Source organism: Natrix helvetica (assembly GCF_964273705.1).
Source record: "Natrix helvetica genome assembly, chromosome: 1".
In the NCBI taxonomy this organism is placed as follows: domain Eukaryota; kingdom Metazoa; phylum Chordata; class Lepidosauria; order Squamata; family Natricidae; genus Natrix; species Natrix helvetica.
Window position 1 is genome coordinate 75197170 of NC_138548.1, and position 25524 is coordinate 75222693.

The 25524-nt window shown below is 42.6% G+C and overlaps 1 protein-coding gene across 1 annotated transcript in view; it reads right to left on the reverse strand.

Moving 5' to 3' along the window:
* TTC9 (tetratricopeptide repeat domain 9) overlaps positions 1-25280 on the reverse strand; it is a 37757-nt gene extending 12477 nt beyond the window's left edge. Inside the window, exon 1 of the mRNA XM_081934981.1 lies at positions 24391-25280. Within this exon, the coding sequence (XP_081791107.1) occupies positions 24391-24817 (427 nt within the window). The 5' untranslated portion in view covers positions 24818-25280. The remainder of the gene's footprint in view (positions 1-24390) is intronic.
* Positions 25281-25524: the final 244 nt, after the last annotated feature.

The following is a 25524-nucleotide window of genomic DNA, read 5'->3' on the forward strand; positions in this document are numbered from 1 at the left end:
CAGAAGAGCATTTACAGGTTCAGGGTAATGACTCATTGGCTGGACTGTGGCTGTATGAAAAAAATTCTTTTGCTTGAATCATGTCCTGGTATCTTCACTTTACAGAATGATAAGAAGACCGAAAAGAGCTGCTGTCAGCACGGGGTCAACAGACAAAAATCTAGCAACCTGGTCTGTTCTCAGACACCTTTATGATGTTCTTTCTTGTCATGTGTTTGGCAAGAGATTCAGCTTTTCCTTATCATGCTTGTTTTCCTTTCACAAAAGCTCTACACAAATTGTACCTTTCCTGAACTGGAGCCACACCATCACATCAATTATACAAATCTACACAGGCACAGGCCAAAGTACATAGTTATTAAATGTTCTATCCTATGATTGCTGTGAGAAATCTCCACGCCTGTATTTTGTGCTAGGTACAACATAGCAAGAATGGGTTAATTCTGCACTTCTCTCTGCATATTTTTATACCATGTCATTTCCAGTAGATGCTCTCTTTTGTTAGACTCTCTCTTTTCCCTTCTTCACAATGATACTACTCTGTGACAAGGCCATAGAATTGATTAGTTCAAAGCCAGACATAGGATCCCTGCTCTCCCTTTTTCTACAAAGCTGGACTGTCTTTTCCAAGATGGAAAAAATTCCTGCCCTTGAAAGGGAGACACAACATAAGAAGCTATGGATTTAAACAATTTGGGCCCCACCTTCACCATAATGTCAGTATTAGATGGACTGCCTCTTCCCAAATTACATCTGCCCATGTCATCAGGTCTGGCAGAAGAGGCATGTTGCAGGTCCCATCTGCTAAGGAGTCACATCGAGTGGGGCCCAGGAGACAGGACATTTCTGCTGTGGCACCTGTCCTGTGGGACATCATCCCCTCTAGATGAGATTGGCTTCATCTCTGCCAAACTCCCAGAAGTCTTTCGAAACCTTATGTCAACAGGTTTGGGGGTCACAAGGGAATGGTATTTGATGAGATAACTCCATTGTTCATATTATCTTATGTTCTCTGCCAGCCTTTTAATATTAATTTTTGTGCTTGTTGAATGTTTTATGTATACTATAAAACTCACTCTGGGTATGTGTGATGGATCAGTTGACTAGGTCCATCGTCTGTCTGTCTCTGTCTGTCTCATAAGGACATTTCAATATGATTTCTGGAATTGACCCTGTCTCCAGGTCCTGTCTCTATTCACTCCTTGATTATGGAATGGGGACAACCCACCAGAGCCCACTCACCATGACCGACTCACCACAGCCCACTTGCTGCAAGGGAACTCACCATGGCCTACTTGCCATGGACCAACTCGCCATGGGACAATTCAACAATTCAATTTAATTATTTAAAATAATTTTAATTTTTGTCATTCACGTGTCCCTCCTTTTGCATCTTTTCTTTAATGATTCTGTTCCACCATTTCTTTGATCTTAGCGTAACTATTATGGCTGGGTTGTCCCGTGGCAAGTGGGCTGTGGCAAGTGGGCCATGGTGAATTAGCCATGGCAAGTTGTTCCGGACCTGATCTCGGAATGGGATTGATCAACTACAGCCGGACCTGCTCTAACTCTGCTTCAGATGGTAATACAGGTAGTCCTCGACTTACAACCACAGTTGAGCCCCTAATTTCTATCGCTAAGTGAGATATTTGTTAAATGAATTTTGCCCCATTTTCTGACCTTTCTTGCCACAGTTATTAAGTGAATCACTGCAGTTGTTAAGTTAGTAACACAGTTGTTAAAGTGGATCTGGCTTCCCCATTGATTTTGCTTATCAGAAGGTCTCAAAAGATGTTCACATACCCTGGGACACTGCAACCCTCATAAATATGAATTAATTGCCAGGCATCCAAATTTTGATCACATGACCTTGGGGATGCTGCAATGGACATAAGTATGAAAAATGGTCACGAGTCACTTCTTTCAGCGGTGGTGTAACTTTTAGCAGTACAAAATGAACTGTTGTAAGTTGAGACTACCCATGTATGTTTAGGAATATTTTCCTTCACTATTACGATGCAGAATTGCAAAACCAAGTTTGATACACAAATGTACCCTCAATCCATTCACAGTAGCCTGCAAAGGAGACATAGGATCTGCCTGGCCCAGCATCCTATTTCCGATAGTTCTCCCCCGGTACTTAAATTGATTGTCTAGCAATTTGTGGTCCAAACTATGCTGCCACCGATTCTGACATCATATTGGTTGGTCACTATCACTGATTAAATTCTGGCATGTCCCCATTAAACCGATTGCACAAGTTAGCCTTCAATTCAAGTCTTGTTGATTTCATGAATTATAGATAAAATGGACATTTGCTGGATATTATCATAGGTGGTGGTGGCGGTGTTTCCACAACAACGTGGAAATCAGTATCGACTCTGTCAGGAAGGAAAGGCATAATTTTAGGGGCCGATGCTGTTAGGCACCAAGAGAAAGTGGCTGCTTGCTTACAGATGGTAATTTCAGATGGGGGTGGGGATTGGGAAAAGGGTGTGACAGATAAAAGAAAGAAAATGCCTGAATGCTGCGGCAAAATCTTTTCAAGCATTGGCCCGGGTCACCTGAGTTCCGTTTCGAACAACAAAGAGTCATAGCCTGATTCTACATGCACTTGTCAGATGTGACGGAAATTTGTCACACATCACAAAAGAGCACTAATGGGGATTTGTTCCCAACACAGACAGCAGCCTAAAGCAGCAGATTTTCATCAGCTACGGAGTGGTCAAGGATTACATTCTCCTTCTTGTCTAATGCAGCCTCGCCAATGATATCCCAAACAAATAAATATCGGGGATTGACAGATTTCAAAACAATACATCTTAAACACACAAAGGCATAGAACAGTAAGGGCTAACCTTCTTCTAAAGGTGTTCCAGAATTGTGTGTGCACGTACTATCGCATGCGCACCCATCTGTGCATGCACGCACAAACTCCCCCCGGGCATGCGCACCTCCCACATGGGGGGGATGTTTCACCCTCCCAAGGCTCCAGAGGCTTTCCTGAAGCCTGCGGAGGGACTAGAATGACCAATGGCCCTCTGGAAAGCCAAAAATTAGCTGGCATGTGCATTGGAGCTGAGGGCTGCCATGCTGGCAAATATTGCTCTGTGTGCCACCTGTGGCACGCATGCCATAGCTTTGCCATCACGGGTGTAGCACAAAGGCTTGGTTCTGAATTTACCCCCTTCCTCCCAAAGAGAGAGAGCTGAAGCAGAGTCAGCAGAGTTGACCCAATCCGAAGAGAGATTTGCCAAGAAATGGTTCTCCAAAGATCCCACTGTCCTTTTGCTCCCTTGCTTCCAGGATCATAATCATGCACAAGTAATCCTCGACTTACAACAGGTCATTTAGCGGCTGTTCGAAGTTACAACGGCACTTGAAAAAAAAGTTACTTGTGACCATTTTTCACACTTACGACTGTTGCAGCCTCCCCACAATCCCGCGATTTACATTTGGATGCTTGACGACCGGCACACATTTATGACGGTTGCAGTGTGTCCCAGAGTCACGTCATCACCTTTTGCAACATTCTGACAATCAAAGTCATTGGGGAATTCAGATTCCCTTAACAACCATGTTACTAATTTAACAACTGCAGCGATTCCCTTAACAGATGTGGCAAGAAAAGTCGTAAAACGGGGCAAAACTCACTTAATAAGTTTCCCACTTTAGCGACATAAATCTTGGGCTCAATTCTAGTCGTACATCAAGGGCTACCTGTTGTCAGTAGGGCCAGGAGCTCCTCTTTGGATGGATGCAGCTTTACAGTAGTGTTTCTCAACCTTGGCAGCTTTATGCTATGTGCACTTCAGCTCCCAAAATTCTCCAGTCAGCATGCTGGCTGGAAAGTTCTGGGAGTTGAAGTCCACACAGCTAAAGGTTGCTGAGGTTGAAGAACACTGCTTTAGAGAGGAGTAAACATTATGAGATGAAGGGTGGGGGGAAAAAAAGAGATTTCAACCCATTTAACAAAGGCTGCTGTCACCATTAGAATTTTTTTCCCATTGACTTCAAAAGCAATAAACTCTCCCCCCTTCTTAAAAATTAATCTATATTCTCTCCTTGCTTCTCATGGAGCTTGAAATGAAGGCAGCCATTCCTTTCTGTCATCTACCCCCATGTCTCTTCCTGTCTCCACACTTCCTTCTTGTTAAGGTGTGAATCTGAAACTCAAATCCTTGACAGCCCTGAGAATGTTGTTCTATATTTGTGTGTCAAATAACAGGTACAATGGCATAAACAGCTGCCCTTTACTCAAGAATTTTCCCTGGTGCAGTCAGAGAGCAACCTCTTTGTATAAGGTGGCCTGTCAGTGCCACAAAGAGACAAGTTGCTGGAAGCATGAAGAGTAAAAAGACAGCAAAGGCTTCACAATTGCAGGCTCACAAGGAGCTGCCTTATTCTGAAACAAAACATTGATGCACCTAGGCACAGAATGATCTTTACACACTCACATGGGGAGATGAGTATTTGGGAGAAGAGCAATTATTCTCAGCCCAACCAGAATGGTTGACATCTAATGCCACAGCAGTTCTGCAAGATTTCAGATAGAAATCTTTCTCAGTGTCACTTGGAGGTTATAAAAAAAATTGAACAAGGACCTGTTTATAATCAAAGCACATGATCAAGCACTGAGTTTTAATTCCTTTTAGAGATCAATCATTTAGTCCCAGCGACTTCATCAAATCTTTTTATGAAGTCAGGGAAATTGTCCCTGGTGTTCATATTTACTACTATATGGGAAGGATGTTGATCCTTCGTAATGATTTTCAATCTCGGTGTGAAATTCATTCATTTCTCAAGCAAGCCAATTCTTCAGCTGCAGCAATTTATGAATTTGGTCCTAATGGTCAACTTTGAAATAAGGAAGTTTGATGTATTCATATGAAAGCTGTATTACTTCCCTGCTATGTTTTACATGTCCTTTTTTGTATGATTACTGCAATGTTTCTAAGCTTGCAGCAGAAATATCCTTTCTGCTACTGCTCCCACCCAAAAATTACTAATAGTGGAAATGACATCATCACATCGGTCTGTGAAGAAGTGCCCCATTTATACAAGTTTGCACAAAAATATTTTTCCACAGCTGCCGTCCATGATCTTATTTAGGGGGGGAATCTAAGTTTAATTTCATTCATTTATGCAGAATATAAATTCATCAAGTTTCTGAGGCCCAATACAAGTAAGAGATAATATTAATATAATTAAGGTTTAGATGTAAGAAGTCAAATCGCAGGAAATTATTTGTAATTTTCTTCTCATATTTTTCAGGCTGGCCTTTCCTGGGTTTTGGACTTGGTTAGTACTTGGATGGGATGGAAAACCAAAGCTAGACTGAGAAGTACAATTTTTTTAAAAAAAAAACAAACCCAGAAAATAAAGCGTATTCAGTTGGTAGACATTTCTCTGTATTCATAGACAAATACCACTTTGCTCAATATCTTCTGCACCTCTATCTCATCATCATCTCCATTGTGAACAGAGATCGCTTCTTCCTTCTTTTGTTTGTTGCTATTGTTGAATAAGTGGTTAAAAACCCTGGAGGGTTTCCTCTTTTGTGTTGCCTATCTTTTCTTTTAATTTCCCCAGTAATGTTTAACCCAGGTTTTATCTTTCAAAAGCAATATGCATGCTCTGAACCTCCAGTAGCATTTTCTTTTCATACTTCAAGTATGCTTTCTCCCTTCATGAGTCATTCACTAACTGAGAAAACTTATTCAGTCGTTTCCCCTTCTGTTTCTTCCCTATTGCTCTTTCTTAGCAAGCTTCATTAAAGATCCTTCTGCCTTTTGTAGGTTCTCAGCAGAAACTGACCTTCCTGCTAAAGAGGCTTCTCTCCAGAGACACTCCATCGCTCCTAAATGTGTTCTAGGAAGCTAGGAAGAGGCACAGGAGATCTGAAGGATGGCTCCTAAAGATGATAAATAAATAAAAATATATAACTTGGACTCTAAGAGACCTCCCAAGTGGGCCTGCTCCTTCAAGAGGAGGGTTTTTATCCTGAATTATCACTGGGAGAGACAAAGTTTGCCCAGAAACCTTCTTCTTGCCGAGACTTAATCTCAGTTTCTTTCCTTTCGTCACAGCTCAAACCAATTGATGATCTTCCTAGTAACTTTGTACAGATGTGAAATAGCAGGGGACAAAAAGATGAACCCCACAGCACCCACAAGTGGCCAACTATTCAGGTGACCTCTCCCCAGAGGTGGGCTGCTGGGGGTTCACAGCAGTTCAGGAGAACCTCTAGCTAAGATTCTGGGCAGTTCAGAGAACCCCCAAATCCCACTCCTGGATAGCTCTGCCCACCCCGCCCCTCCCAGCAGTCCCCAAACAGCCCATTTTGGATGCAGGTAAGTGCAGGGCACGCACGGAGGCTCAGGGAGGGCAAAAAATGGACTTACTGGAAGTTTGGGAAGGCCAAAAATAGGCACATTTCCGGCTTCCAGAGGGACTCCGGAGCCTGGGGAGGCTGTTTTCACCCTCCCGGATGCTCAAGGAAACCCTCCAGAGCCTGGGGAGAGCAAAAATGTCCGTCCCCCCATCGTAGTGCAGGACGCCAACTAGGCCACGCCCATCTTGGTCACGCCCATCCAGCAACCGGGCAGAGAACCCGTTTCTAAAATTTTTGAAGCCTACCCCTGCCTCTCCCCAATCATCACAAGTGGCACTGCCTACTCAGGAAGAACAACTTCAGAACAGTTCCTAGTGCCCTGCCTTTGAAGTCAGACAGGTACTACGGTGATGGTTGCAGAAGCCAAGAGGTCCGAATAGATGAGAAAGGATTGCATTCCCCTCATTCGGATCCCCAGTAATGATCAACTATTAGATGACCAGCATACTTTCTACCCAGGCCCAAATGTAGATCCAGATAATTTACTTCCTCTAAGGCAGTGGTTCTCCACCTGTGATCCGCAGACCCTTGGGGTATCACAATGTCATCACAGGGGGTCCACGAAGGATTGAAGAAAAGGTGACCTCGGTGAAAACTTTCCTTCCCATTGTACTACAAGGGGGGAAAAAACCTCTAATAAAAGGGAGTTTATTTGCTGGCTTTGAAAAATAGATATAGTTAGATGAAACACTTTTGAAATATAGTTCAAATAATGCCTCACCTGTAGCATGAGGCAGATGGCCAAAGAGCATTTCCTGCTCCAGCTGGCTGTTCTCCAGGTCCCTTCCAATGGGCCAACTGGCACCACTGCCATGTGTGAAGGATTCAAGACTTATGAGGGAGACAGGTGAAAAATAAGCCAAGTATTTGGTAGAGCAGAACTGTTTCTTCTGCCTAGCCTGCCTCAGCTCATCTTCTATCAATTGCTCAGAAGGATGGTTCTAATGAGCTTGAAGAATATATTTTTTTCATTGTTGATTGTTAATTGGTGTTGCAGTGAGGTGCCTTTGAATTTATATCGGTTATAAATAGCTGCAATAAACCATGGATGTGCCAGCCTGCATGGATAGCAAGATTGGGGTCAGGAGGTATTTCTACAATGCAATTTGTGCTGCTAGACATCCAACATCTGCAGATATTTTCAAGTGAACTTTGCATTTTCAAATAGTACTGGGATAACTAATTGGAGAGCTGAAGAAATAAAAACAAGAAACTCTTGTAGCCGTTTGGCAGATTCCCTCATATACCGCATAGCCAAAGGCTGCTCAAGGAATGAAACTTGCTCAGTTTCTGCTCCAGATGTTCTGCAATATACCCACAAAATCCATCTTGGAGACTTGAGTAAACATATATATACATAACTCAGTGTATATTAGAAATATACTATTTACTTACCTGTTGGTTTACTACAGTTTTATCTCACCTTTATTGCTTTATGAGTAACTTAAGCTGGCAAACATAATATTTGTAGTATTTTCTCTACAATCACCACCCTGGGAGGTGCCCCCCCTCCCTAGAGTCGTACTCGACTGGATTCCCCAATCCTTTACCTTTTATTATCTTTAATTACTTACAATTGTCATGCTGTTGGAGATGCAAGTCATGATCAGAACATTTAATCCCACAGTTTGGCTTTATCCCATGATGTATGTTATAATTTATCCAATAATTTTGGTTTAAAATTCATAAGACAGTCAGCATGACCTTGGAACACGACTTTGCTGCTAAATAAGGACACACTCTTCTTGACCATAGAATCTGTGTTCAGAATCTATCAAGAGGTCAATAAATTTGGACATGGTATGGGGGGGGGGATTTCAGACAAATTGGAGCTCGTTAGTCCCCTGAAAGCTCTGCCTTCACCACCTTTTAACTAATTTTAACCTCTTGCCTCCTGTTTAAATTTTTAACTTTTATATATACAATATATATAACTGCTATTTTGACATTATATTGTACACTGCCTAGAGTCCCTCTTTGAGGGAGATGGGTGGTTTAGAAATGTGAGAAATAAATAAAAAATACATATTTAACATTAGGATGATAAGTCTGTGCTAAATTGCAGCTATGAGCTATTAATAACTTGGCTTATCATTAACTTCTTTTGACAAAGGGGCATGGAAGAAGTATTGTGGCAAATTTTTCTGAAGTTCTTTATTACCCAAACTTCCAGCTCTCCTGCTCTTTTTCTCCCTTTTCTCTTTTTTTCCTCACCATTTTAAAAAAAACATATGCAGTTCATATGTAGTGTGATTTTTCATTTAGATGATAAAGTTTGTTAATATTTTATAACAGTTAAAGATGCATTTAGAATTTGTGGGGCTTTTTTGTCTGCACTGCTATTCTTATTATTTTTAATTATTTAACAAATATGTGCATGCATGCATATTTATTTGTATCCCAGCTTTATTATTTTTATAAATAACACAAGGTAGAAAACATATAACAAAGGGACAAAATTAGTGGACCGGAGGAATACTGTCAATATAATTTACTTGGACTTCAGTAAGGCATTTGATAAAGTAGACCATAACCTACTACCGTACTAGAGAGTAGAAGAATGTGGGTTAGACAGCATCACCACCAGATGGATTTGTAACTGGCTGATCAACCACACTCAACGTGTAGTCCTCAATGGAACTGCATCTACATGGAGGGAAGTATGCAGTGGAGTACCCCAAGGCTCTGTTTTAGGCCCAGTACTCTTCAACATCTTCATCAATGATTTGGATGAGGGAATAAATGGGGAACTCATCAAATTTGCAGATGATACCAAGCTGGCAGGAATAGCCAACACTCCAGAAGATAGGCTTAAGATACAGAAGGATCTTGACAAACTTGAACATTGGGCACTATCTAATAAAATGAAATTCAATGGTGAAAAGAGTAAGGTTCTACATTTAGACAAGAAAAACAAAATGCACAGGTACAGTATATGTGGTACTTTGCTCAATAGTAGTAACTGTGAGAAGGATCTTGGAATCCTAGTGGACAACCATTTAAATATGAACCAGCTGTGTGCAGCATCTACCAAAAAAGCTAACAGAGTTCTAGGCTGCATAAATAGAGGAATAGAATCAAGTTCACATGAAGTATTAATAGCACTTTATAATGCCTTGGTAAGGCCACACTTGGAATACTGCATTCAGCTTTGGTTGTCACGATGTAGAAAAGATGTTAAAACTCTAGAAAGAGTGCAGAGAAGAGCAACAAAGATGATTAGGGGACTGGAAGCTAAAACGTGAAGAACGGTTGCAGGAACTGGTATGTCTAGTTTAATGAAAAGAAGAACTAGGGGAGACATGATAGCAGTGTTCCAATATCTCAGGGGTTGCCACAAAGAAGAGGGAGTCAAACTATTCTCCAAAGCATCTGAGGGAAGGACAAGAAGCAAATCAAGGAGAGAAGCAACTTAGAACTAAGGAGAAATTTCCTGACAGTTAGAACAATTAATCAGTGGAACAACTTGCCTCCAGAAGTTGTGAATGCTCCAACACTGGAAGTTTTTAAGAAGATGTTGGATAACCATTTGTCTGAAGTGGTGTAGGGTTACATGCCTAAGCAGGGGGTTGGACTAGAAGACCTTCAAGGTCCTTTCCAACTCTGTTCTATATCCAATGCACCTTCCTCCTCCTATTTTCCCTACAATAACAATCTTATGACTTGGGTTGGGCTCAAAGCAACTGATTGGCCCAAGGTCACCCAGCTGACTTTCAAGGCTAAGGCAGGACTAGAACTCACAGTTGCCCACTTTCTAGACTGGTGCCTTAACCACGAGGCCAAAATGGCACGTATGTGCATGGGCATGCATGCGTGTGCATAGGCGTATGCACACACACACACATACCTGTGTTCTTAGGTCCCCCAGTGAGAAGGTTTGAATGATGAGCAAGGAGTAGAAATCACTGGCAGAGCATGTCTGGAATTCCAATCCCAGGCAGGTTTCACATTTTTTTTTTGACATTTTGGAGGTTCTATAGATCATTCTGGTCCAGTTGGTTTTGAACAATTGACACAACTCTCACCATTCCCTCTGTTGCAGTACTACATTTGATGTTAAATGTACTTGTTTTATCTGTTATAGATGTTGTGGTTTAAAATATTTACCAATGTGCAATCTAGCATTTGCTGTGAGAAGATGCATTGTCCTGAAATGTAGCACAATCTTTAATATCCATCTTTCCATACATGAGAAAGGGCAGGTGCCAATTCAGGAATATGGATGGCATTTTCAGACCAGTTGGTGATGACTTCCAATTCCTGTATCTAATGGGAGACTCTGTGTATGGCTTTGGGGTTGATGATGCTTCCATGTTTCCCTTACAAACACAACAGAGCTTTGGAATTTTGAATGTTTTGGAATTTTGAGGCCACACCAATCATTCAAGGACTAGTTCATATATCCTGGTTAAGGAATGCATTACCTGTGAAATATCGGGATTCATTGAAAAATACAAACTGACAGATTTTATGCAGGAAAAGTAAATTTCAGAAGGCTAGTTCTCATGACATGGGTGAGAATGTTGAATGCCTAGATGCAACAATGGGAAGTGATATTAGGTTGCAGTCTCCAGTCCTGCTGTCCCAAATGCCACTTACATATCTATCTAATTCTATAAGAAAACCTACATGCACGCACCTACAACTAAAGTAATATGTTTACCTGCTGTTGAAAGAGGGATCTAAATCTACAGGCTGCTCCTCAAAGAAACCTTGAATCCTAAAACCTGATCCAAAATTTGGTGCTGAATTATAGTTTTTAAAAAGAGGCTAAATATATGAGGAATACTAGCAATTGTATTTAATTCAAATAACATTATTTCAATTCAGCCTGAAGATTGTTTACTCCTATTTTAAATTTTCCATCAGATGGGAAGAGTCAACAGTAGAGCTATTTAAGCAGATTTTAGTAGGAATGAATCAAATTTAAATGAACTGACATAGCAAGCTGGATCCAGATTTGGGTATATGCTATACTTGTAGAAATGTCTTCTCTTCTCCCTACGGTGGCAACTCCTACAGGATCCTGAAAAAAGCCCTACAAAACATGAGGTGCCTCTGCCCAGCTTTCAAGGATCTGCTCTTTACCATCAGTGCATTTAGTAGAATCTTACCCTGCCTGTGTAGAATTTCCAGAAAGAGTTCTAGGGAGCTAGAAGAAAGCAAATCTCCTTCCACAATCCAGTTGAATGAAACTAAATGTAAATTCATGTTTACAGTCCTTAGATCAGGATGCAGCTTTCAGCCATGTAGGACGCAAAGGCTTTCTTGACTTTTAAGCACAACTACTGCAATATGAACTTAGAGAACAGAAGGGGAAGAGGCTTAAAGTGACTTCTGGATGTTTGGCAAGAACAGGCTGATGTCCTCTTTGTTTACTATACTCTAGGGATCTACACAGATTGCGTCTTGGGAGTAGCATTGCAAGTGACTCTGCTGAGTGTTGTTTTCCAATCGTTTCAGTAGGTAAACAAACAGCTTTTCACCAAGACACCACAAAGCACAAGAATTTTTTTCCTCTGATGGATATTTCATTTCATTTTGGTTCTTTAATCAAAATAGCTATCTTGCCAGTAATAGAGGGGCATCAGCTGCAAACATCATGAGTGATGCACAGCAGCAAGTCATCAAAGCTGCTTGGGGAGATGCTGCTGGTTTAGTGTGAAATGGTCGTCTTACATTTTGGAAAGTCTTACCACTGATGATACTTTGATAGGAATGGAAACATGCTGTAAGATCTAGGACTCTATCGTTATCTCAACTTTAGCGTTACCTAATCCTAGAATGGCCTAAGGAGGTTGCAGCATCTGCCTGATCTTGGCTAATATTATTAGAGACCACCAAGAAACACGTGACTATAGTCTAGATTGGGAAGGCAGTGATGGCAAACCACTTTCATACGTTTGCCAAGAAAACGACTTGGATATACAATACAATAGTAGAGTTGGAAGGGACCTTGGAGGTCTTCTAGTCCAACCCCCTGCCTAGGCAGGAAACCCTATACCGTTTCAGACAAATGGCTATCCAACATCTTCTTAAAGACTTCCAGTGTTGGGGCATTCACAACTTCTGGAGACAAGCTGTCCAACTGATTAATTGTTCTAACTGTCAGGAAATTTCTCCCCAGTTCTAAGTTGCTTCTCTCCTTGATTAGTTTCCACCCATTGTCCATATAAAACCTCTGAGCAGAGGTCAAGTAGCAGAAGACCATCTTTGATCCTAGAAATGGAATGATTTTCTCCCATTAAGTTGACTGAAAACTCCAGTTGTGGCCTGTTGTCTGCCAGCAGAGTTAGCTGCAGTCAGAAGAGGAGGAGGAGGAGGAGGAGGGAGAGCTTGGGCCAACTTTCTGAAGCTCTGAAAGCTCTGAAGTTCCGAAAGCTCTGGCCTTTGGAAGGCTCTGATAAGGAAACAGCATCAGAGACAGAGGCAGAGCTGGGACTTTCCAGCCTCCCCCAGGTGGAGAGGCAGCTGTTTTCGGGGCCTGAGTTGAGTGAGGGGGAGGAACAGATGGGGCCCATCCCAGATACACGTATGCACAGAGAGGAAAAGAGAGGAGAGCAAAGGAAAACAATAAGCCAACTCTCAAGGAAAAGGAGACATGGATGCTAGCATCCAGTCCCTCCCTGGCTGGGAAATAAATGGTAGGGGTTTGGGAGTGGCCGGTTGTCACAGACAACCATTTGCTTTTAGGACACAGCAAGCAATTCGGATTTCTTGGCCAGGTCTGTTGGGACTAATTACATTTGATTTTTGTTTATCCACATGAATAAAAGACTGTTCCTACCCTGTTTGAAAAGGGGTTTGTTTTTACTTGTGAGTAAGCAGCTTATCATGACTTGCTAAGGCTGGGTCAAAACAACTCCATAAGACCATACTGGATAGGAGTGATTCAGACAGAACCATCACTTTAAATTCCAAATTTTCTTAGCTGTTCAGCGTTGGGCTTTTACTCGAATTTTACCCAAGGACATGTAGATGCAGTTGACTTGGGCAATTAAAGATTGCAAAATATTTAATGGGAGAGATATCTTGGATGGATGACAACCGACTCAAACTCAACCCCTCCAAGACGGAGTGGCTGTGGGTACCGGCTCCCCGGTTCAGCCAATTAATCCCATCTTTGGCCATCGGGGGCATTCAACTCGCCCCCATGGAGCGGGCGCACAATTTGGGCGTCCTCCTGGATGCCCGGCTGTCCATGGATGACCATGTGACAGCCGTGGCTAGGGGGGCGTTCCACCAGGTCCGCCTGGTGCGCCAATTGCGCCCCCTACTGGACCAGGACACCTTAAGCACAGTCACTCATGCGCTGGTGACGTCCCGCTTGGACTACTGTAACGCTCTCTACATGGGGCTTCCCTTGAAATGCACCCGGAGGCTACAGTTGGTCCAGAACGCAGCCGCGCGGGTAATTATGGGGAGTACTAGTTACCACTCTTTTTTTTTTATTTGTGTAATTTAATTGTATTTATTTATTTAGGGGTTTTTAAACATTGTGCTTTTAATTGTTTTTATTCACCAGCCCACCTCCTCCTTGTACACGTCTTAGTATACGTCTTTGTTATATGTATGTCTTGTCTAGATATGTATTTTATATGTTTTATTGTACGCCGCCCCGAGTCCTTCGGGAGAGGGTGCGGCTAAGAAATAAATATTTATTATTATTATTATTATTATTATTATTATTATTATTATTATTATTATTATTATTATTATTATTATTATTATCTTGAGTTACAATTGTATAAAAAGAAAGAGCTGTCGATTTTTACAGTCTGCTAGGAATACTGTCCTTCTGTGCACCATGAAGATGAACTACAATAAGCTCTTGATTTCATTTTTACAATTTCTACTCTGCATGAAAATCCCACTTCACATCTAGGCAGTGTGATAATTATGAACCAAGCCACTCCATGATGATGCTGGATAATGGAAGAATAGTTAATTACAGCCTTCTAATTCTTATAGATTCTAGTTATTGCAGTAAAAGAACGTTTATGTGGATTGCCTCTGATTCCGGTCCACAAAAGGGCTCCTGCTCCAGGTTTTAGTAAGACTTCAGGAAAAAGCTGGAGGCCTCATTTTAGAGTGTTAAAAAGCAAAGCCTTTTATCTTTAAAAGAAGGAAGTCTTGTGGCAGCTTAAATACATTTATTACTGCCTTGCTGACAAAGTATAACACTGATATTCTTGCATTAATTATTTGGTGAACGTAGGTATGCTTGCATAGTACACTTTACACATGGTAAACTGACCCCCACTTACTCAACCCAATTCTTTGCGTTCACACAACAGTGAACCGTACACTAACCACATGGGCTTATTATGGCTTGGGGGGGGATGTAAACATCCGTTTTCTTAAGAGAACTAATAGAGATTGGGGGGGGGGAAACAAAACAAAGATCTTATGCTCAGAGAAATGCAGGAATCCAGAAAGGGGTGGGGAGGTACCTATTACAATGTACATTATAGATAAAAATTTAGAGTATTCTGGCTGAGGAATTTTGAGGCTTGAAATCCACAAATCATAAGTTGGTCAAGGTTGAACACCCTTGATTTAGATGGGTTTCTGCCTCATTTTGTTCCAGATGTGCAGTATTTGGGGATGGTTCTGTCAAGAAGAGGATGAAATTTATCGTTTCACTCTGAGGGTGGTCATAAAGCTTAGCAAATTAATTAAAACAGTTCAGTTTAATTTTCAGATTAATTTTGCATGCCACAAAGATATGAATCAGCCTCCAGCACCATCTTTCTCAGAAGGCCCCTGTGTCGAAATGGGCCTTAAAATCAATGGCTACAACTCAGTGCTTTATTTACCAAGGGCCCATCTGGGCAGAAATAGGACAGGAGGGAGTGTTGTGTGGAAGGTGGGTTAGAATGGTGCAGGTAGCACTTTTGTGAATTCATGGCTTTGTTCCCCATGCAACAATTTTGGGAATGGCAAGCCTCCTGTAACAGCCCCTCCCACAATATCTCAGAATCCTAAAGGAGCTCACCGGGTCAGAAAACTTGGAGTCTCAGGTATAATGGCTACCCCAAATACCAGAAAAATGGTAAATAACTGCTTCAGTGTGAGCTGAAACTGAAGGACTGTCTCTAGGGTTTTCCAGATGAACAGGCATCCTTATTTACAATACAATACAATAGTAGAGTTGGAAGGGACCTTGGAGGTCTTCTAGTCCAACCCCCTGCCTAGGCAGGAAACCCTATACCGTTTCAGACAAATGACTATCCAACATCTTCTTAAAGACTTCCAGTGTTGGGGCATTCACAACTTCTGGAGGCAAGCTGTTCCACTGATTAATTGTTCTAACTGTCAGGAAATTTCTCCTCAGTTCTAAGTTGCTTCTCTCCTTGATTAGTTTCCACCCATTGCTTCTTGTTCTACCCTCAGGTGCCTTGGAGAATAATTTGACTCCCTCTTCTTTGTGGCAACCCCTGAGATATTGGAACACTGCTATCATGTCTCCCCTAGTCCTTCTTTCTCTTAAGCTAAACATACCCAGTTCCTGCAACCGTTCTTCATATGTTTTAGTCTCCAGTCCCCTAATCATCTTTGTTGCTCTTCTCTGCACTCTTTCTAGAGTCTCCACATCTTTTTTACATTGTGGCGACCAGAACTGAATGCAGTATTCCAAGTGTGGCCTTACCAAGGCATTATAAAGTGGTATTAACACTTCACGTGATCTTGATTCTATCCTTCCATTTATGCAGCCTAGAACTGTGTTGGCTTTTTTGGCAGCTGCTGCACACTGCTGGCTCATATTTAAATGGTTGTCCACTAGGACTCCAAGATCCCTTTCACAGTTACTACTACTGAGCAAGGTACCACCTATACTGTACCTGTGCATTCCATTTTTGTTGCCTAAATGTAGAACCTTACTCTTTCACAGCATAGGCAAGCAAATCAAGGGGGAGGACAAGCTGTGGCTCCCTTCCCTCCACCATTGTGGACACCAGCTTTGTTTTTCACAACTAGGAAATGGACTAGCAGACAGGTACAAACAGGCAGACAACTCCTGCATTCAAGGAGATGATCCTGAGGCTATCCAAAGCCCTCGCAGTGTAGAAATGAATGTGTGGATGTGAAACAGTGCTAGCCCATACAACCCCAAGTCTTATTTTGTGCTTTTAAAATGCAAAGGGGATTTAGAGGTCAACCTTTTATCACCCTACCCTGTTCTCCAACTTTGAAATGTTTTTGTCATAGTGGGTGACCTTGACTGATCTTGAAAAAGCTGAGCAATATTGAAGTATGTAGGTAGGCGGCCACCAACAAAAACACCAGGGATTTGAAGAAAACATCCCAGAATGTGGTAATGACATCCTGTTCTTTACTGTTATTAACTCAACCACATGGATGCACTCAGGTACCACCAGGAACAGAGCTCAGCTGAAGTGACATTCAGCTCACTGAAAGAGACTCTTTTTTTTACATTACAAAGGAAAGGGCCAGAAGAAAGGCACTTAAAAGAGAGTTATTTGCTTTAAAGTTCAAGGCAATTTAAGACATATATGATTCAAGAATAAATATGATAAAGGAGAATGTCAAACTGTGAAAGCAATCCATTATTAAGTCATATGGAAATGCATCAATTATGAGTAAGAGCATCCAGTTCTAGCCTACTGATCCAGGAATGCTCAAGTTCAGTTTCATTATAATAACAATAGGATTTGCCATGGCTCCTACTCCTCTACTCACTCACCCCACTTCACAAAATCATTCAGAGGGAGGCTTAAGGAAATCAAATGCATTGCTAATTCAAGGTTATGTTCAGTCAAGACATCACAGCTAAATAGCTGCTTCAAACTCATTTGGTTACAAACAATAGAATTTTATTTTGTAGGAGTGAGCATTCTTTTAATATCTTTACCATTTCAGAAAACAGCCATTGTGATAGTTGATATACAGATCAAAGAGCTCTGCAGTGAATTTGATTTTCTTATAAATCATAATATATAATAGCTATCCTAGATTTGACAAACCCCATAAGAGACCACTCCAACCAAAGATTCCCAGTGATGCTGGCAATTTTGTCTAAATAAATAGATAAAAGGATGTGGATAGGTTAGATTGCTTTCAAGTCATAATTTATTACTCCCAATTCACTTAATAATCAGGTTAAGTCAAAACCAGCATCCCAAAGTGAATGGAATGATTCAATGTTCAAAATTTATCCAAAGCCGAACAATCATCTTGTCATACTAAACATGTTATCCAGGGTTTCTAAACTGACTATGATCACTCCAAATGCTAAGCCAACAATCTCTGCCAACTCATTTTCAATTGCAGAATTTTGGGAACCAAAATATATACAGGTGGGTCTTATTAGATGACTATTTGAAGTAATGACAACACTGAAAAAGCAGCTTGCGATTAGTGCTTGCATTTAAGACCATTCCAGCATCCCAACAGTCAGTGATGTGGTTTTCACTACATAATGAACCACTATCAATCAATCCCATTTGGGCTCATCTTATCAATTTGAATGACCCTGTGCTGTAGCTTTGGCAATACAAAAGTTCTAGAGTTGAACTGCTTATATTTTATATGGCATAGGGGAGGAGACACAAGGCAAATGAATTATGCAGATTGACTGAAAGAAGCTAATTTAGTCTAGTATCTGCAAGATGTACCTAAATTTCATTGATTGGTGGATGGGTAATCCTTGCGGTTAAGGGTAATTATGCTGTTCTCTACCTAGCTGACTCTAAATCCCATTCAGAGCTCTAGCAAATTTTACATTCATGCACATATATAGCTATAGTATATGTGCATATTGTGCATATGTGCACGCGCACACACACACATAAACCAGCATACCCAGAAGATAAATGATGCACTACCAGTTTACTCTTATCAGGAAATATTGCCTTCATCCTCACCAGCAGCACTGCACAGTGAAATCCTTTTGATTGCTATAAAATCTCTACATAGGTTTGCCCAGAGGTGTCTGGGGTGGTACACGAATGAAGACGGTGACCCCATCACTTGGAGTCAGACAGCATATATGTGTAATAACATTATTGTCACTGTTATTGAAGCCACACTCCCTTCCATATGGTGGTGTATGAGACACACAAGAGAAAAGGGTTGGGGTCTTGAATGTGTGACCCATCTTGACTTCTTAAATCTCCCTATAGATGCTCCTGGACCTGAGCACATGTTATATTATAGTAAGGCCTAGAATAATACCCTAAGGGACTTAACTGCATCCACTCCCCTAGCACACAAAATGTTGTGTAGTGAGGTCTGAATAAATATATACAACGTGCAGCAACTAAACCTATAATAATGAAGTCTTATAAGAATCAGAAATAGTTTGTGCTCTGAAACTGGGTTCTGAATACCTGGCTAGATTCTTTCAGCAAACCAATTTCTTGTGCAAACCTTTCAACTCTATTTATCTTCTAGTCCTGATTGATTGGCACCACCAATCTGATGATCTTGCAGATATTTTCATTTAGCAATATCTATTCTTCAAAACTAGGGAGCATTTCAGCATCCGCTGAATTATTAATAGTAAAGACCTGGCATCTATACAACAACATGTAAGCCTTGAAGTGCAACGTGAGATGGAAACAAACCAATGAATGTCAAACTTCGCCACCCTTTCTTCTGCCACATGATACAGAATTACACTTGGATGAACAAATCAATGTTGGAACATGTGCGCAAGTACAAGGAAAAGCAGTATTTAATGTCACCTGATCATCTTTCTCCAAATCACAGCCAAGTATGTAGGTTGGAGGAGAAAAAAAAATTACTGCATCTGTTAAAATGTGTCTTTAAAAAGGCTAAATGTTGCATAGGCTACCTATATGAGCCTCTCAAAGCTGCATTATCATAGCTTTAATGGAAATTCACAGTTCATTGATTACAACTTGGATGCCTGAAACAATTGTTGCTGATCAAAACACTGTCATTTGACAACTTCAGAACGTTTGTCATCTCAGCAGCTTCAAAAACGATTCCTCTTTATAAACCTTGTATGTGTTGTTTTCAACAATAAAACATGAAGCAATGATCTCCTGTTGATGCCCAAATATCTGAAGTACATACAGCCTTTAATTAAGGCTTTCCAACTTGAAGGTATTGACCAGTGCTAGTCTATAACTCCCATGATTCCTAGTCAGCATGACTGGATAGGTGGGGATGATGGAAATTGTCATCCCAAGATCTGCCTTAAATGTATGGAAAAAACATACCAGCATCCCTAGTGCTCCCCCACACCCTCATTCTATAATTCTCAGTTGCAGTTCTACGTTCAGTGAGAAGTGGAGGAGCATATTTCTATAAGAAATGGTTTTTTTTTCCCTCTTGAAGAAGGAGTCAGAGAAGGATGAGGCTTGGCTTCTTCCCATCTATATCGAAATGATACACTCAGAAAAAGGATGAATGGGCCCAATAGTGTAAAAGGAGATGCTGCAGAAGCTGAGAGACAGTGCATCACCTTACCAGCACAACCGGCTGAGTTTGTGCTCCTGGCTGGGCTTCCAAGCTATGAATCTGTCACTGTGATCTTGAGGTCCAAACTCTGCTATTAGATCAACCTCTCCTGGCAGACTCTAGTTGTCTTTATACTGCTCAGAGGCAGGTCCTTTGTTGATCTTGGCTGTCACCATCATTTATTATTAATATTTATATCTATATTGGAAATAAGAAAAAAAACCCTCTTCTCGTCCTCCATAACATCTGTCATCTTTTGAGAGGGGGAGACTTCTTAGTTCATATATATATATATATATAATCCCAGTAAGGGTATGGCTAGCTGATGAGAGCTAAATAGCTCGAAATGGATCTATACTAGTCTCCCTTTATTTTATCAGCACAAATACAACATATATGTATATATATATATATATATATATATATATATATATATATATGTATGTATGTATGTATGTATGTATGTATGTATGTATATGTATATGTATATGTATATGTATATGTATATGTTGTATTTGTACTGATAAATAAATAAAGGGAGACTAGTATAGATCTATTTCGAGCTAATTAGCTCTCATCAGCTAGCCATAATTAGGTCGAAATAGATCTATACTAGTCTCCCTTTATTTATTTATCAGTACAAATACAACACAAATATAAAAAGGCAACATTAAAAATAAAAAAAATATGGTTTTCTGCCTACATGGTCTATATATATATATGACATTGGGTAGGCTTGGAGCCCATGGATGATGGGAACAAAGCCAAAAAGAGTACTACACTATACAAATGTATTTCTCACACTCAGACACCCAGAGAACAACATACAAATACATGACCTCAGAATTAGGTCCCAGCCCGCCAGTGGCAGATTAAGGCTCACTGGTGCCCTAAGCACTGACAAATTTTGGTGCCCCTCCTTTGTACATACTGTACAAATCTTCATTGTTTTTTTTTTCTTTCTCAACTTTGTGGTGCCCCCTTTGGGCCTGGTACCCTAAACACGTGCTTAGTCTGCTTAACGGTTAATGCACCACTGCAGCCCGCGGGCCAGATGCATCACTCGCTGGCCACACCTATACCTGGTTTAGGGGGGAAAGTCCCAATATGTCACGTGACACCACTATGATGATGTGAGTACTAGTAATAGACACCCCGGGTGTAAGTGGAAGAGCACTGGTGGATTATTGAAACAGAAATATATCCCTCTTCCCCAATCTGGTGCACTGCAAATATATTGAATTCATTACTCTAGGCTTTGGGAGTTCAGTAAGATTGGAGGGCATCAGACTGGATAGATAGTAACATTCATGAATTCATTATATTTCAGTGCTCTGCTATTATACAAAAGTGCTGTGTAATTCTTGATACTTGAGAAATATGGAACACACGGAACAGAAACTTGGGTGGCTATAATGAAAGTTACACCCACAGAGGCTGGGTTCATACCACATGGTAAGACATTGTCTACTTAGCCATCATTTGCTGAATAAACCACAATGAACTGAGAACTATAAACAATGGTTTCGCAGAACAATGCCAGGTTCATACAACAGACTAAGCTGAAAAGCAAGCTACCCAAGCAAAGGCAGAGACAGTAAAGTTCCATTTAGTCCCAATAAAATGTATTCTGAACAATGCTTATGTCTCAGGTCTGTTGCTCAGTTTATGCACTTCCACACCTTTTCCCTTCTTAATATATGATGTGTCATGCTGGCCAGGGAATTCTGGGAGTTGAAGTCCACACATCTTAAAAGTTGCCAAGGTTGAAAAGTACTCTTTTAGAGAGTTTGGATTGTTTAAAAAAAGAATTTAAAATGTTTCCCTTATGTGTCTCAGTAAATTTTACAGAAATTCTGCAAGGTGTGTTAATATTGTGTTGACTGAGAGACTGTGTTCATACAACATGCTATCATAGATTCCTTACTCAAGGTATATGAATAAATTAAAGTTGTTGGGGTCACATCAAATATTTAGAATGGGTGGAATTTGAACCAAGATCTTCCTAGTTTAGAGCTCACATACTTAAATACTAGCATTCTCGTTGCTATCAGCCATAGATAATAGACAAAAATACGTTGGCTGCCTTTTTCTGGATTCTTTAAAAAGTATTCCAATTGCTCATTGAAATCAAATTAAGAGTATTTCATGCCCACCCAGACCTATGTTGTTAAGTGGCTTTTTACCATCAGTACTTTTGAAAGAGGTAACTCCAGCCATTATAGTATTAATGCCAAACTATTGAACTGATGATAAACAACTGGAAGAAACAGGCAGAGGAAGGGGGGGGGGGAGTGCTGTATAATTGATAGCTGCAAAAGCAGAGAAATCTTGGAAAAGAATCTATGGATCGTAATCTCTGGAGAACCAATCGATCACTTCAAAGTTGTTGTCATCAAATTAGCAGGCGATAGAATTGCTGGCTCCTAATTGCGTTGCTCTTTGAAAAAAATCACAACAAATCCAGCTACTGTTCTATAGTTGTTGTGCTTCAAGGTAGATATAATGATTGCTGCTCTTTCTCTTCCTTTCTCCCCACAAAGTTTCTAGAATATTTCTCTCTCCCCACTCCCACCACCCTACCAAGGACAGACCGCCTTCAGATACCTCCTCTTTTTTACGAAACATTTGACTTGAGACCCCTTGGTCTTCTACTGTTCCCTGAAAGGGAAATAAACAGCCAACTCTGAACTGCAACACAACACACACACACACACACACACACACACACAATCCCTTCTGACTCCTGCTGGTGGTATATGTCTTCCTTAATCTTGGGTCCTCCTCTGTCAAAGGCCTGAGGGTTCTGTTCCTAGCACTGCATTCTTTTGGACCAAGAGCTCTGATCTCGTTCCTGGGATCTGCTGGAGCCATTCTCCCAATTTAGGAGTCACAGCCTCAAATGCTTTTATCATCAGTGGGACCACTTTTGCTTCTGCTTTCCACATCTCCTCTAGTTCCTTCTCCAGGCCTGGCGCTTCTCAGACTTCCCGGACTACTTCTTCCTGGTGTTGTTGTTATTTGGCACCATTACATGATCTATCACTGCTGCTCTCTTCTGGTCTTTGTCTGTTAATTTGTCTACTACTACCGTGTCTGGTTGGTTATCTAGTGCCTGCCTGTCCATCTGGATCCGAAACTCCCACAGATTCTCAACCCTTTTATTCTCCACGACCTTCTGTGGAAACTGCTTGATGGCTGGCTGGGGAATTCAGGGAGTTAAAGGCCGCACATCATTCAGCTGCGGAGGTGGAGAGACATGGATCTACCCCTTGGGTTCTATCTAGTGTGGTAAATCCCTGCTTCTATGGATCTGACGCTTAGTGCCTGTTCTTGTGTTGCTGTGATCAGTGCTGTCTTTTACACAGACACACACACACAGAGACACAGCACTCAGTTGCTCTGGGGTTGTGTGTGTGTGTGTGTATTAATTTTACCATTGCCCACAGAATAGATGGACACATATTTCCCCTAGGGACACATTCTAGAAGGGCAACTGTGTTACCCTGCTATTGCAACTAGGGGAACAACAGACTCTTGCAACATGTTAAAGACAAAGCAACTACTAACTGATTGTATTCTGCTGCTTCTGAAGATTATAAGCACAATCAGCATTTTCCTCAATTCATTAAAAGGTGGGGAGAATGGTAGCGCTATCTACCGAGAGTAATGCTTCACAAATCTGACTGGTTCATAACAGTTTAAACTGGAAGAAATCTGCCGCAATAATTACTCCCCCCACCCCCTCTTATCCTTTTCCCTTTAGGTAAACTGGATTTGCAAGAGCCTTGGGGACAAGGAAATCAACCATTTACTTTAAAGTTTCATGCATAGCCATGGCTATTTATTATGCCCTAGTTATTTAGCGATGTAGAAAGGTGCACTGCAGCAGATGTGCTTTTCAACTGTTAGCGCGCGCGGGCGCACACACAAACACACACAAGCACACCTCGGAGCAACGACAGAAGCAACCTACAAAGTATGCCTCCGAGAACGCCAATTCACCCTAAATAAATGCGGCCTTTATTTGCTTCTCCGACTAGATAGAAGGATTCTTTCGAAAGACATCTGGGATGCTTTCCCTCTCCAGACTCCACAGCAGAGGGGCGGCAAATCCCCGCACACGATTTCAGGGGGGGGGGACACAGCCATTGCAGAAAGGCGGAGGTTTGGGGGGGGAGAAGGGGGGGGGAGACACCTGTAATTGTCATCATCCCAATTTCGTGACTTGACCTCGCTATCAAACTTGCATACAACTGCAGCGAGAAGAAGTATCTCCGATCTCCCACCCCCAGCCCTTGCCTTTGCCTTCCGCCTCCAAGACGAACTTCAGTCACAAAGCGCGGTCGTAGCGCTCCGGGCGAGAGAGGGAGAGAGGGGGGGGGAGGGGGAAGAGAGAGGGAGGGAGGGAGGGGGAAGAGAGAGAGAGCCGCAAAGCGCCTGACTTCTGTCCCCCCACTTTCCTTCCCAGGTCCTCCGCTCATCATCATTCTCCCCCAGCCAGCCAGCCCCGAGGCCAAAACCCCGAAAGTGACCGCCCTGACCTGCCAGGCTGTTGTAACAATCGATTTCGATGCTGTCCAGCAGTTGCCTCTGCTCCTCGGACAGTTTGCCCAGGCCGGTAGCCCCCGCGGTAGAGGCGGTCGAAGCGGCGTCCTCGGAGTCTTCCTGGGCCAGCAACAGCCCCTTCAGCTCCAGCAGCGCCCTGTGGTACTTGCCGATGGCTTCCCGGCACTTCTTCTCCTTGTAGCACTGAGCGCCTTGGCTTTTGAAATCCAGCGCTCTTCGGATCAGCTGCTCGGGCTCGGCAGCCGGAGAACCGGCGGTGGGCGCGGAGAGCTGGCCGCAGCCGCTGCTCCGATGCTGGGCGGCCGCCGCTGACCCGCCGCTGCCCTGGGCGCAGTGCCCGTCCCCTGGTGCCCGGCTGCCTGGATTCTGCTTCCCCGCAGCAGCGGGGCTCTTCCGCTCCATGCCAGCCGCTGCTTGGCTCTCCTCGCTCTCAGGGCGAGGGCGGCGGCGGCAGTTCCGACACTGAAGCCGGAGAGCGAGAAAGCGTCGCTGCCTCTGCTACCGCCGCCACCTCTTTCTCCCCGCCGAAGGAATCAAGCGGTAGCCGAGGCAGCTGCCGGCTTGCTGGGGCTGCTGCCACCCTTTGGCTCGGCGCGGCTGCTTGCTCCCATCCTCCAGTCGCCCCCTGGCAAGAGCGGGGCACCGCCGCCGCCTCCTCTCCTCCTCTCCGACCTGCCTCCCGTCGCGCGAGGCGCGCGGGGCTGCTGGTTCCCGCGCCGCTGCGTTGTTTCCGAGGGGATTTTCGCCGAGGGGCGATTGGTGCCAACCCAGAAGATTCTGCCCGCACGCAGGGACGTAGGGAGGGGCGGGCAAGGAGCCCAACTGCTTGCCCAGCCCGCTCTCCGTCCGTCTCTAAAGGCACCGGGCGACGTATGCGAAGGGGGGGGGGGCTCGCGCAGAGGAAGAGGAGACGGGGAATCTATCATGTGACGTAGGCAGAAAGGGGGGGGGAGCAGAGCGCCGCGCCTCGAATTTGGGGATGGGGTGGATGGGTGAGGGAAGCCACCATCTCTTTGCCTCAGAGATCAAGGTATGTAGGCTCTTAAAGCGACAGGCATCCTGTTTGGGAACGCTTGGGAGGGGAAAGGACGAGCGACCGGCCCCCTAAG